The 13,516-nt window shown below is 40.7% G+C and overlaps 1 protein-coding gene across 4 annotated transcripts in view; it reads left to right on the top strand.

The window, feature by feature from the left end:
• The window catches only part of GABRG3 (gamma-aminobutyric acid type A receptor subunit gamma3), a 569,219-nt gene that overhangs the window by 19,604 nt on the left and 536,099 nt on the right, over positions 1-13,516 (top strand). For all 4 annotated transcript variants that reach the window (XM_048858899.2, XM_048858893.2, XM_048858908.2 and 1 more), the window contains exon 3: positions 10,141-10,208. In XM_048858899.2, the coding sequence (XP_048714856.2) occupies positions 10,141-10,208 (68 nt within the window). The remainder of the gene's footprint in view (positions 1-10,140; positions 10,209-13,516) is intronic.

The raw sequence follows: 13,516 nt of genomic DNA on the forward strand, positions 1-13,516 counted from the left end.
ACATGCGTAACAGCACCAGCTGCTATATTTTGCTACGGAAGGTCAGTGAAAGGGCTGAACTGGGAAATAAACAATTATCTGGGCAAAGCACCCGCGTGTTCCTCATGTTTGAAGTAGCACTCCAATTATGTTGGTAAAATCAGTATAATCTATTCTTGGTCTGTCTCCGCTACAATGGATTCATGAATATGTTGCTTCAAAACCAACTGGATGTGAGAAAGTCTAATTTTGTAAATCTAAAGACAATACACTGAGCCCAACAAACTGAGCACTGCATCAATAACTGCCGATGGATACTGGTATTGTTCAGAGAAGTTACTGAGACATGGAAAAAGCTCCTGTGAATCAGGAAAATGTGCTGACATCATCGTTTTGTATAAATGTGTATGACCTGACAATACTAGATTAACACAAAACACATTCTGTAAAATCTTAATCTGGTGTAAACCAGTGTAGCTTCATTAGAGTCCGCAAAATATACAAAAAGCTTTAGTCCTTTAGTAGAAATGCCGGGTATGTGAAAGGTAAAACTCATGCAGTTGGTGGAACTATGCCCATTTACACCAGGGGAGGACCTGGTCTCAATGGTACAGCATATTACAACATGTGCCAGACCTTCCCTTTTAAGAGTGTGCCTGAAGCATGATGTGTTACCAGTTAGGACAACATGCTAGAATGCAGCTGTTTGGTGAAGGAATGATATGTTTACCAGGCATGAGGTACTTGCTGTACAATATAATGACTAAGAATGTTGGGTTCATATGTAATTCACCTGGTTGATGCGATTTTATTAGTTTGTAAGGTACGGAGGAGCTCGGTGACCTGTGCTCCTAATCAGAGGTGATTCCTACTACCAGAGCTTCTTAAAACAAAAACAAACAAAAGAAAAATCAGAGAAGGTCTTGCTATGTGAACATGAATGCTATGTGAACACTTTCTGTACAAAAAATTCTTCAACTCTAAAAATCTCAAAGGTTAGGAAGTCTAGAAGAAACTCAACCCACCTAGTTCTTCATTCCCATTTAATCATTCACCATTATCTCACTTGATTTATATTGCACAGCCCATTTTGCACCTTACAATTAAAAAAATGCAAGTAATGGTCAAAGTAACAAATTACTTTGTTGGGCCAAGCATCCTTTGTCAGTGTTACAAAACTGCACAAATAGGGTACTCACTGTAAGAATGTTACTGCAGCACTTAATGTTCCAGTAACCCCCATTTATCTAGCTATGTTTGCTAGGCTAGGATAATAATGACCACATAAAGTATGCAATGTCTATGGCCCTCATCCACAAAGGTACTTAGGTGCCTAAACCCAGATTTAGGTACCTAAATCCCAGTCTAGGCTTCATTGTAATCCATGAAACTCCTGCAGATTCTGGCAGACACCTATACTCACTTGGTGCCTACAGTGGTGGATTAGCCACTGGGCCAATGGGGCCTGTGCCCAGGGGCCCTGGCCAATTGCAGGGCCCTGGAAAAATGGTCACTCTGACCTTGCTCCTTGGCAGGAGCACCGGGCAGGTGGAGGAAGCCCCCACACCCCAACTCCGCTCCCCAGCAGGAATGCCAGGTGGGGATTGCAGGCAGAAGGTGTGGGGAGGGGCCCCCACTTGCTGTGGCCCAGGGCCCCACAAACCCATAATCCGCCTATATTTTCAGGGTAAAAGTTCCCTCACCACCTAAGGTCTTGTCTGCATGGTGCAGCAATGTGGACAAGAAGGATGTAAATTATAACATGCACCAATGTGAAAAGCACTATGAAGCCTGAGTAGACCCTGCTGGTGTACACTAAAAGTTCCCTAGATTGTGTTAATGGTGTGCATTAGAACTCACACCCCTCTCATGCACCATGTAGATAAGTCCCAAGTTTCTGCTCCTGTGCCCGACCACCCCCAGGAACTCAATAAATTCATGCTCTGGTGTCTGGATGCCTATATCCTTCCAAAGCCCCAGAGCAATCTGTGAACTGGGGAATGAATGCATTTGAGGCCCAATCTGTTAGGCTTGCTCAGAGGCTGCTGATCAGGTCCCATTCAAAATATAGCTGAAGGGGGAGAGGACGGGGGGAGGAGCTGCTGCTGCTGCTGCCCATCTTATATCTTTTAGCTCAGTAATTAAAGCATTTACCTGGGATGTGGGAGACACCGGTTGAATCCCCCCATCTTTACCAGAGGGGGAGAAAGGATTTGAGCAGAGAGTCTCTGTGAGAGGGTGTTCACCCCACACCAATCCTGAAAGGATTAATGAAGTGCAGAGAGGACCAATTAGTATGATAGGTCCCACATGAGAGGATTAGGATGAAGCTCACCTGAGCAGGAATGGGCTGGGCTAGTATAAAGCCAGGAAGCTGTCACAAGAAAGTTATAGTGAGCATGTGTATAGCCCCTTTCTCTGTGTATTAGAGAGGGAAGGTAGGAATGCAGGAAAAGAGTATGACCCTTGGAGCCTGGCCCTGAGGGAGGGGTGTACACTGAAGCAAGAAGGCTGGAGAAGAGAGCCTGTGAGAGGTGAGTAGGCAGCAGGCTGGGGAGTGAACAGAGAGAGAATGTAGGTGCATGCTCTAACATTGGGTTAAAAGTTATAAGGTGGGTGGCACTACCTCCTCCACTGACTGTTTTGTGTGAAGTGACCTGGGCACCTAACTCATTCCTGTGAGAAACCACCTAGGTGCCTAAGGTGCTTGATTCTAAGAGACAGGTTCCCACTTGTTGCTTGCCCAGTAGAGATAGGTACCTCCCTGCAGCTGGGACTTAAGTGCTGACCTATGAGGGAGAGGTAAGCACCCATTCCTCCTCCTCCCCCCCCCCCCCCCACACACACACACACTGGGGTTGAGTATCTCCTATGGGCTAGTTTAGGCATCTCAACTAAGATGCCTATTTCTCCTCATCCATTGCATGGGGATCCTAGGTGCCTAAGTCAGCCTGTGTGGATTGCAGTGTTACATCTGTGACCTTTCTAGGTTCCTAAAGGTTAGTCTCTGACACACTGTTGCAATGCCTTAGTCTTTTTTTGTGGGTGTAGGCCTACAGCTGTAATGTTAATGACCATTTCTCTCTTCTCCCCCCTTCTCCCCCAGTCCTCTCTTATCAAAAAGACCACAACACTTCAATTACTAAGTGGAAAAAGTAAATTACTTTCATGTTGATAACTGAGAAAAATCACAAGCACCATGAGACAAGAAGGATTGTCTCTACAGATCATGGGAGCTGTGCTGTAAGGCATCATTCAGTTGGCATGATGACTTTGCAAGAACTATTAGCACCTGAGTTTGCTATTAAATACACTCATACTGAATGATCTGCATTCAGCTAGTTCTCCTCCAAATGACAACCTTGGCTAATTTTTCTCTGCCAATCTGAATCCATTTTTCTATTTCTCTTTATTTTTCATTACTGCTCCCTTTTCTCATGGGCATTAACTGTTCCACTCGGAACCCGCCAGGTCTCCCTGCATCATTGCTATGGATTTTACTGTGATAAAAACTGCAGCAACATATCTCCAGCATGCAGTAATTTAGGAGTGACCTGGAAGGGGGCTGCCACTACACAACAATGTTTCAGAGTCCTTCAGATTGAGGTCTTCAATCCATGAAGACAAAGGCTCCATCCTTGCACTCTAGGCAATGAAAGGCTATGTCCCCTGCTCCTTGTCCGAAAACACTAACTCCTCCTACAAAAGAAAAGCAAGTCAAGAATTCTGAGTTAAAATCAGTTTTTTTCATTAGCATTCCCCACTGATATCGTCAAGCTGTCTAGAATGGCTCACAGCAATGAGTGCCAATTTCAGGTGAGACTGTTAAAAAATCGGGGAACAGACTCCAAACTGGCTGAGAGTTCTGTACTTACATTTTTTCAACCAAGTAACAAATGTGATCTCCTCAGGCATGACTACAACCTTAGATTGGACTGTCTGTGACTCCATGTTATCTTGCCACCAAGATGGTTTCTTACATCAAAAATCATAATAGTCCAGTTACTTCTAGTCCCAAGGGATCAGGCAATTGCATCCTAGATATCTCCCCAAAGACAGTACTTGTAGTTAGTCCTGTAATAAACTACAGATTTATTAACTCAGAAAAGAAATGTTATTTACAAGGTTAAGGCAGGTGAGCATACACACCCAAATGAGTCAGTCTTGGGTTTCAAAGATGATAGAAGCTGCTGTAATATGCACACTTAATATATCTATTAGGGCTAACCCAAGCTACAAAGCTGGGGATGTCTTGCTTACACTTAGAAGTCTGACCCTCTCCCTGAAGTCCAAGGAACATAGACCTAATTTCTTCTTGACAAGGATTTTTATTCCTTTCCCCCAGAGTTCAAGCTGTGATGCAACAAGTATTTGTGTGTCTTTTTTCTTCTTTGGGGGGGAAGCAATCAGCCAAGTCTTTTGTCAACTGATGTTTTACAGCAGTTAGTCTGGTGTTTATGGGCTTCTTTCTGTTGGGTAGGAGATGACCCCTCTTGTGGTAAACTAGTATTTCACATTTGGTGTAATGTTTCTTGCCTGACTCTAAGGGTTGAGTTTGATCAAATATTTTTATAGCTACAGAACAAACATTTTAATATTACCTTAGAACAGTGGTTCTCAAACTAGGTCCCGCTGCTTGTTCAGGGAAAGCCCCTGGCAGGCCGGGATGGTTTGTTTACCTGCTGTGTCTGCAGGTTCAACAGATCATGGCTCCCACTGGCCGCAGTTTGCTGCTCCAGGCCAATGGGGGCTGCAGGAAGGGCGGACAGCACATACCTCGGCCCACCCTGCTTCCTGCAGCCTCCATTGGCCGGGAGCTGTGATCAGCCAAACTCGCAGATGCGGCAGGTAAACAAACCAGCCCGGCCCTCCAGGGGCTTTCCCTGAGCAAGCAGCAGCCCTAGTTTGAGAACCACTGCCTTAGGACATGACACAGATATTATAAGATTAATGCATGCAACAATTTAGAAGCATTTCATAAAGTCTAAATACTAACCACACTTTATAAGCCTAATATCTATTTTAACAATACTAACGCTCAGGCAAGCCAAACTGGTTTCCAGCTTTACATTTGTCCACGTTCAGTGAGGCCTAGGGACCTTGGCATGAGCTGGCACCAGGTCTGCCAGCATCACAGATGTGTTTGCTGGAATGGGATAAGTTGGTCCAAAAATATAGAGGTGAAGTCTTGAGCTGTATGAGTGAATAGGTATCCCACATTGCCCAACACCATTTAAAACTTAGTTATACTTACTAGGCATTCTTATAAAGACATTTTGGTAGGGGGTAGCAACTTATTTTAAAGGGACAAACATGTAAATATATGAGAATACAGTACCACTAGAGCCAGACAACATTTTCAGATAAATAATTTATTTGCCAAAACCTGTAGTTTTGGATTGACTGAAACAATCCACTGATTTGACTCAAATCTGCTGAATAATTGTGGAAGAAAATATTTTCAGGCTAGAGTCACAAAAGGACTTTCCTCCTGGTTTGTGAATGGTGTGTGAGGATGGGGTAGGTGATTTGCCAAAAATAAACGAATTCAGATTGAATTGTTTTGAGAATTACCAGTGAACCAAGTCAGTCTTCTAGCTCTAATCATTACTCAATCATAGGGTAATTAAACTACAACCTTACCACAGTCTAAAAGTAGCAATGTATGAGGTAATTGGTTACTCTTTGAATGATCAGATAATTTGGAATATTACAGAATGATTTCCAAGAGCATCTAATTACTGTGGGTCTAATCCTGCTAGCATTTTGCATGCAGAACTCCTGTGGAAGTTTGACACCTTGGAATCCAGATTGGTTTTTTGGAGCTGGGATTATATAATGTTTATACATTGGTTACATGACTATATGCACTTTTAGGAATAAAAACATAGCATTTTATTTTAAAATAAAATGATTTAATTACTGATACATAATATGTGCATCAAAGTTCTGAAGAAAGTAGGATAATTTAAGATTTGGACTGTTTGACTAATAGCAAAAAAGAAAAAGTGGAAATTTTATAACATTAAAATTCCCATGAAAAATAAAGTTTTGAAATATTTCACCTAGTTCTATTCATGTTAAACTTCCAGTGAGGGAGATTTTTACATATTCATGAGCCCTGTGCAGCAACATACATTTTGTCTCCATAGTTTTCAAATATTGAGATTTTTTGTGAACTTTCTGTAGAAAATACCCAACTATGGTCTCATAGTCATGGAATTGCTGACATGGGCACAATGGCTGAGTGGCAGCTACAATAGTCTTGAGATCTTAAGTAGCAACCTCCTTTAAAATACTAACTTAGAAAAATAAGTGATCAGGATCTTATACCCTGCAGTTTTCCTGTGAAGTGTGAAGATATTTAGAGAAAAGAACCAGCTGTCAAAAATTTAAATTTGCCATCTAATTAGCCATGACATAGGGCTTCTGTCAACAGTACAACATAAGCCCAGGTTAGTAGAACTTGAGTTAGCAGACCCTGGGTTTGCGCACCTACAAATTTGTAACCAAGACTAGGAATTGTTGAACCCTGGGTCCCAGCCTAGGGCTCCAGCATCTACCCTCCATTAGGTGGGCCCCAGTCCAACCACCCATATCCCAGACTTTGTGTTCATGTTGCAGTGTAGGGGAAAACTTGACTGTCCACTAAACCTTACTGTCTGGAGGACAAAACATTGGTCCATGGGATTGGGGGAATACTTCTAGGCAGACTTCCAAAGGACAAGTCCAGTGCAGCTGCATCTACACTGCAAAGGACTATGGCTTGAACCCTGGGTCCTGGCTTGGGTCCTCCACCCCTGTGGGGTCCTGGGACCCTATGTCCTAACCCTAGGTTAACATAATTTGTGTGTAAAGAGAAGGTGGGGTTAGTCTTGAGCCTGAGTTCAAACCCTGGTCTTACACTGCAGTGTAAACATACCCAGGGACTGATCCGGAGCCCAGTGAAGTGAGTAGGAAGCCTTCCCATTGACTTCAATGGGCAATCAGGTCCACACAGTATAGATATGTCAAATTCTGCTGGGTTTATACCAGTGTAATTCTGAAGTACAACTTCACTGAAACCAGTGGATGTATGACTCTTTCACTGGTATGAATGAGAGCAGAATTTCTCTGCAGTGATATTTGAAGGGAATTGTATGATATATACACTTAGTACTTTCCTGACATAACCTTAATTTTGCAGATATTTTGATCAGCTTTATAAATTCCCTTTAACGCCAGGATGTTTGAAAAGTAAAAAATACATATGTTAAGCCATTAAATAACCCTAAATACTATAGTATGGCAGTACTTTGTCAGTATTACACTGCTGTAATTTGGACTCATTTGTGTTGTCTTAGCAAAAGTAACTGCTAGAATAAACAATGTGTCAAAAACCTTCATTTGAGAACACTGATATATCTCTTGACAACTTTTAATCACACGTCTGCATATGATATACCTTTGGTTCTGTCGGGAATTTCCCTAGCTTTTTTGAAAGCTCTTTAGAACTATTTCGGTCTGATTCTTCTGACAACTGTTCTGAAGAGGTGGAGTACCCATCTGTAATCTTACTGTCTGTTTTTAGTGTGGTATGAAAATGTTGGTTGCTTGCTCAAGGTCTGTGAGGTCTGATTCTTTAAGACAAGAAAGAAGGCTCCATCAGCAGCTCAACAGCTCTAGACGAGGCAAAATCAATCCATTAAGATGTGCATCTGTGAACACATGGTGCAGCCAGAATGGAATCAGTTTACTGAAATAATTGCTAATGTAACTCTCTCCTCTCCATTAAACTCAGTTTAGTTTTGAAAATGAGTCTTGGGAGAATTTTTGTAGGCATTGTATATAGAAACAGTTGAGACCCAGCTGGCTTTTTGCTAACAGCATACTCTTTCTTTTTTAGTGCAATAATCCTAGAACCTGCCATTTCAGAAGGCATTGGGTATCCCAGAGTTAAACTCTTACCGTAAGAAATCTAAATATCTGCACCTGTGGAGTTTTTATGAACATTTCCAACCCTGAGGCATCCAGGCTCTACAGAAGCTATGCTTTTTAACAGCAGAACCAATTGCATTTCTCCAACATTTGTAGAAACATGTGGCACTTCTTTTGCTTGGTAGTGGCAGAAGATACAATCTCGTTCCCGGAAGCATCCTATCTTCTCCTAAACTAGGAGATGTAATTTAGCAGGCTCCTTTTTAATTTGGAATTCGGGGGTTTTATGGGGAAATCTGAGTCTGGACCCTGACTGTCGCTGATATGACATCAGCAGTCTTCTTATTCTCTTCTGTTTATAAACCATCTGGAGCATTCATGAAACATAGAAGGCCACATTCTCCACTGGTTTAAATGGGCCTTTTATACCAGCAGATTTTGACTCAGTTAATTCAGTAAATTATAGCATATTTATATAGTGTAACTAAAAGTGGATTCAAAACAATGCATGATCATTTAGTCCCCAATCCTACAGAGACTTGCATGCACTTTGGCTAGTTCCACAGACTTCAGTGGAACTACTCGGTGTGTAATGTTGTGTGTACATACGTCTTTGCAGTGTCAGGGTCTTGTTGCCCACATGTAATATCTAAATAAAACTGCTTGTGCTTCCCTGCTACTTCCAATCCTTACCTAAATTATGTCAATTGTAGCTTTCTACAGTTCTACCTATTATTGCAGTTTGAAGCCAGCCTCCTTGCTCGGAGCAGTTAGACTCCTATTTTGTTATCAGCTAGGTACAATTAGAGTTACATTACATCAGTTGTGTGCATTCAACTGAGTTCAGATTTCCTTTTGATTGCTGTAGGCGGGATTTAAACTTTGCCTAAAGAATTGACTTATGGTGATAAAATTCATGACCTTAAATAACCCAAACTGCCTCATACCACACTTTTCTAACAGTACATAATCACTTTATGGATTTTAGGCAGGGATTATTGTCTTTGGGTTTCTATTTCTGATCATTGTAATGTTACTTTTGTATCTTCATAGAAACTTCTGTTTTTACAAGTTTATTGTAGTCATGATTGACCAAACAGGAATTGGCTGTTGCTTAAGTACTGAAATAAGCACAACTTAAAAAAATCAATATAAACTGATTTTGTTCAGCCAGAGCAATCCTGCCCCCTTTTTTGCTTAGATTTGACTGAGTCATAATTGACTGACTCAAAATAAGCCTGATTTAAACCCAAATAAGATTGTCCACATAGCCTTTTACACTGGTTTAAAATCACATTTAGGTAGGCTGGTGCAGCTCTCATGTAAACAAGCCCTTAGGCTCCCTCAGACTCAGGGGGCTAAACTGAGATGTGATTTGGTTCATTAGCAGGCCACCTTAAAGCTATTACTTACCTCACTCTGCTGATGACTAAGAGCATCAGTACTGATATAGGATACATGGCTAGAAGCTAAGCTTTAAGGAAGGGCTACTTTAAGTGGGTTGTTCCCATCCTACTTTAACTTACACCTTCTATCTCCTCAGCATGCAAGTTACACCAATTCAGACACCAGTTGTAGGATAATTACTATCTCTAAGAGATCCCTACCTTAGACCACATTTCTGAATTTAGCCCATTGTAGGCATAAAATCATAAAGTGTAGGACTGGAAGGGACCTCAAGAGGTCATCTAGTCCAGTCCCCTACACTCAAGGCAGGATTAAGTATTGTCTAGAATGTAGATAATATGTAGTTTGCATGTAGAATGCAAACAATAAATGAGGCTTTAAAAGTGCTTAGCTATTTTTAAGTTAAACTAATGCAACTTTCTTGTGTAGAAAAGACAAGTCTAGAAGGAGTTTCTTGCAGTAGCCAAGCACATGGGGGAAGGTGGTGTAGTTTATGTGAGGAGGGGACTGGAAGAAATTGTACGTTGAATCGGTTTGGATGGCTTGTGCCTAGTTTCTGAATCTGGGCCACTGTGTAACCACAAAGTCTGTTTTCCATGCTGGTACTGAGATAAACAGATCATAAAGAGAAAGTGATGGAGGCTATAATTTACAGCAGGGAGTACATATGCACCAAGCATAATAGAAAGGAATCTTGCCAGCTCTTCAAAATGTATCAGCTGTTTGGTTTTTGGTTTTAACCAAAGACTGGTATCTGTAATTATGAAAAAGTTTAACATGATGAGCTGTGTCCTCCACAGGGTAGTATTAAATGCTGCCTTTTGTTTTCTTCCACAGTAAAACCAACAGTTATTGATGTTGACATTTATGTTAACAGCATTGGCCCAGTGTCATCAATAAATATGGTAAGTGTCTTGTTAACAATGATTTTATCTAGACTGCTTGTCTTGGCATCAATACTTGGTTTTGAAGGGGCAGGGGGGAAAGAGAAATGTCACTAGGTTAAGATGTTTTGATTGAGAGCAGTGAGAAATATATCAGCAGATATAGTTCTACTTTTCAGACAATTCTTTTGTCATTCCTGGGAGAAATAAACCAACTCCACAGTATCATGTGGAGTGCTGCCTGGCATAAAATGCTGTTATATATTGAATGATAAAATTATGATGTTCAGAAAGACATATGGAACAAACCATTTTCAGGGAAATGTTGCAAGTGGCACTTAAATATCATTTAGGAATACAGGAAATTAAAATTAAATTGATTTTTATGTAGAAGAATTTTTATTTATCTTAAAAATAAGCCAGGTATTGACAATATGTCCCTGTATAGAAATATATATGTAAGGTTTGGCTTTATAAGTGTTGGGTTAACTCTGGACCAACATCAGTATTAACTATATCAGTGCGTTTACATGAGTTTATCAGATTTCCAGTGTTGTACTATAAATCAATGAGAATAGTGTCCTTCAGTTTTCCCCTTGAGCTTTAGCAGGAAAAGGTCATATTTAGTTGTACTGTGGACATGAGCCAAGGGATGCAGAACTGTCAGAAGGCATGTGAGACACTGATGTGTCTGATACCACTGGTTTATGCTGGACCTAATCATAGAAATAAAACTCTCTTCTAGCTCACTGTTAACAGATGGCTTAACATACAGGAAAGGGCTCAGTTTTTGCAGTGACAAATGCATGCTATAAATTGTTTCTTTATCTTGATGTTGACATAGTTATGTAGGCTTGGATTGCTTTTGCGTGCACAACTTTCAGCTTCAATTCATGGATTCCAAACACTCTCCATTGTGTGGAAGGATGACATTTGTCCTAATGTGGTTCAGAAATGGGGGCAGGAATGGGGGGGGGGGAAGGGGATTTGCTAATATTTTGATCTGATCAAGTCTAATCTCCTACTTTCTTCAGGGCAGACACGTGGAATGCCATCATGTGCTCAAAACCTAGCCAACTCTGGTGGGCACAACTGTAATATAAACATTCAACAAGTGTAATTCTTCTAGCTTACGGGGGGGGGGGGGGAGGGCTGAGTTTCAAAACCATTGTTCTGAGTTTGAATGCCAATGCCTTTTTTCAATTACTTGGATTTTTAAAATGTACATTAACATGGGACACTCTGCAAATGGGAGATTTGGCAAGTGAAGATGGAACAAATAATCAGTACTGGGAACATCTCATAGTGTCACATTCTGTGAGTGTGAAACATTTAGTTATATTTCTTCAGTTGAAGCACAGAATGTGAAACAATAGAGGCATCTGTTCTTAAATTGGTAATGATCTTACCCTCCAACTACAATTCAGAGGGATGTATCTACAGGAGGATCTCTTCTGCATGCATTCCTCTGGCTCACATTACTACAGTATATCTTGTGTGTGTGCCCTGCACAAGAGGAATGAGAGAAGGTAACTACTGACCTATTAGGTTAGGAAGGTTTATCTAGTTCTTCCTTGTTCCTGGAACTGGCTTGTAAATCCTGCTCTGAGCTGCTAAAGATGCAGATGGATTAATTTCATTTTATAGGAACTGTCCAAGCTAAGGGGATCAGAGAACCCACTTCAAGTGAGCCATCAGTACTTTTAAGTCAATTTCTCAGTTATCAATAGAAAATTTTACTGTGGTCAGTGAGTGAGAGATGAAAGCCAAAAATATAAAACTTGGGTGCCTAAAGTTAGTGTTCTAAAGCCATAGGTAGGCACTTAGCCATTCTTATGTTTTTATATTCTATACTGGGTCATATCAATGGTCCATCTAGCCCAGTATCCTAGATTCCGTCTGCTTCAGTATCTCAAGCATGAGCTCACCAACAGGTGGTGGAAAGGAGTTAACCGGCTTTTTCTCTTCCAACCATAGCTCTTAGTTGCTTTTTATTTAACCTGCACCACTCTGAGGTTAAATTGTATATTGGTATCTTAGAGCTCAAACACCACTCATGTATATCAAGTTTCAGCTGTAATTTAATCCTGTAGATAAAATCTAGGGGGTAAAACCCTCTTCCTTAAATTAGAAAGCAATCTGAGCAATAGTTGTTCAATTGAATATTTGAGCAAATTCTGTAGATCAAGTTTCGTTAGAAGTACATACCTTTGTCCTGCTTATGATCAAACATTAATATTGTCATAAATATAAAGGGAAGGCTAACCACCTTTAAATCCCTCCTGGCCAGAGGAAAACCCTTTAACCTGTAAAGGGTTAAGAAACTAGGATAACCTCACTGGCACCTGACCAAAATGACCAATGAGGAGACAAGATACTTTCAAAAGCTGGGAGGAGGGAGAACATCAAAGGGTCTCTGTCTGGGTGAGGCTTTTGCCAGGGACTGAACAGGAATGGAGTCTTAGAACTTAGTAAGTAAGCTAGCTAGATATGCATTACATTTATGATTTCTTTAAATGGCTGAGAAAATAAGTTGTGCTGAATAGAATGAATATTCCTGTCTTTTTGTAACCTAAGGTTTTGCCTAGAGGGATTCTGTTTTGAATCGAATTACCCTGTAAGGTATTTACCATCCTGATCTTACAGAGGTGATCCTTTTTCTTTTTACTGCTTCTATTAAAATGTTTTCAAGAACTGAATGCTTTTCTTTGTTCTAAGATCCAAGGGCTTGGGTCTGTGGTCACCTATGCTGTCATAAATATATAAAGGGAAGGGTAAACCCCTTTGAAATCCCTCCTGGCCAGGGGAAAGCTCCTCTCACCTGTAAAGGGTTAAGAAGCTAAAGGTAACCTCGCTGGCACCTGACCAAAATGACCAATGAGGAGACAAGATACTTTCAAAAGCTGGGAGGAGGGAGAGAAACAAAGTCTCTGTCTGTCTGTATGCTGGGTCTTTGCCGGGGATAGACCAGGAATGGAGTCTTAGAACTTTTAGTAAGTAATCTAGCTAGGTATGTGTTAGATTATGATATCTTTAAATGGCTGAGAAAAGAATTGTGCTGAATAGAATAACTATTTCTGTCTGTATCTTTTTTTGTAACTTAAGGTTTTGCCTAGAGGGGTTCTCTATGTTTTTGAATCTAATTATCCTGTAAGATATCTACCATCCTGATTTTACAGGGGGGATTTCTTTATTTCTATTTACTTCTATTTTTTATTAAAAGTCTTCTTGTAAAAAACTGAATGCTTTTTCATTGTTCTCAGATCCAAGGGTTCAGGTCTGTGGTCACCTATGCAAATTGGTGAGGCTTTTTATCCAACATTTCCCAG

This window comes from Caretta caretta, chromosome 1 (genome assembly GCF_965140235.1).
Source record: "Caretta caretta isolate rCarCar2 chromosome 1, rCarCar1.hap1, whole genome shotgun sequence".
Taxonomy (NCBI): domain Eukaryota; kingdom Metazoa; phylum Chordata; order Testudines; family Cheloniidae; genus Caretta; species Caretta caretta.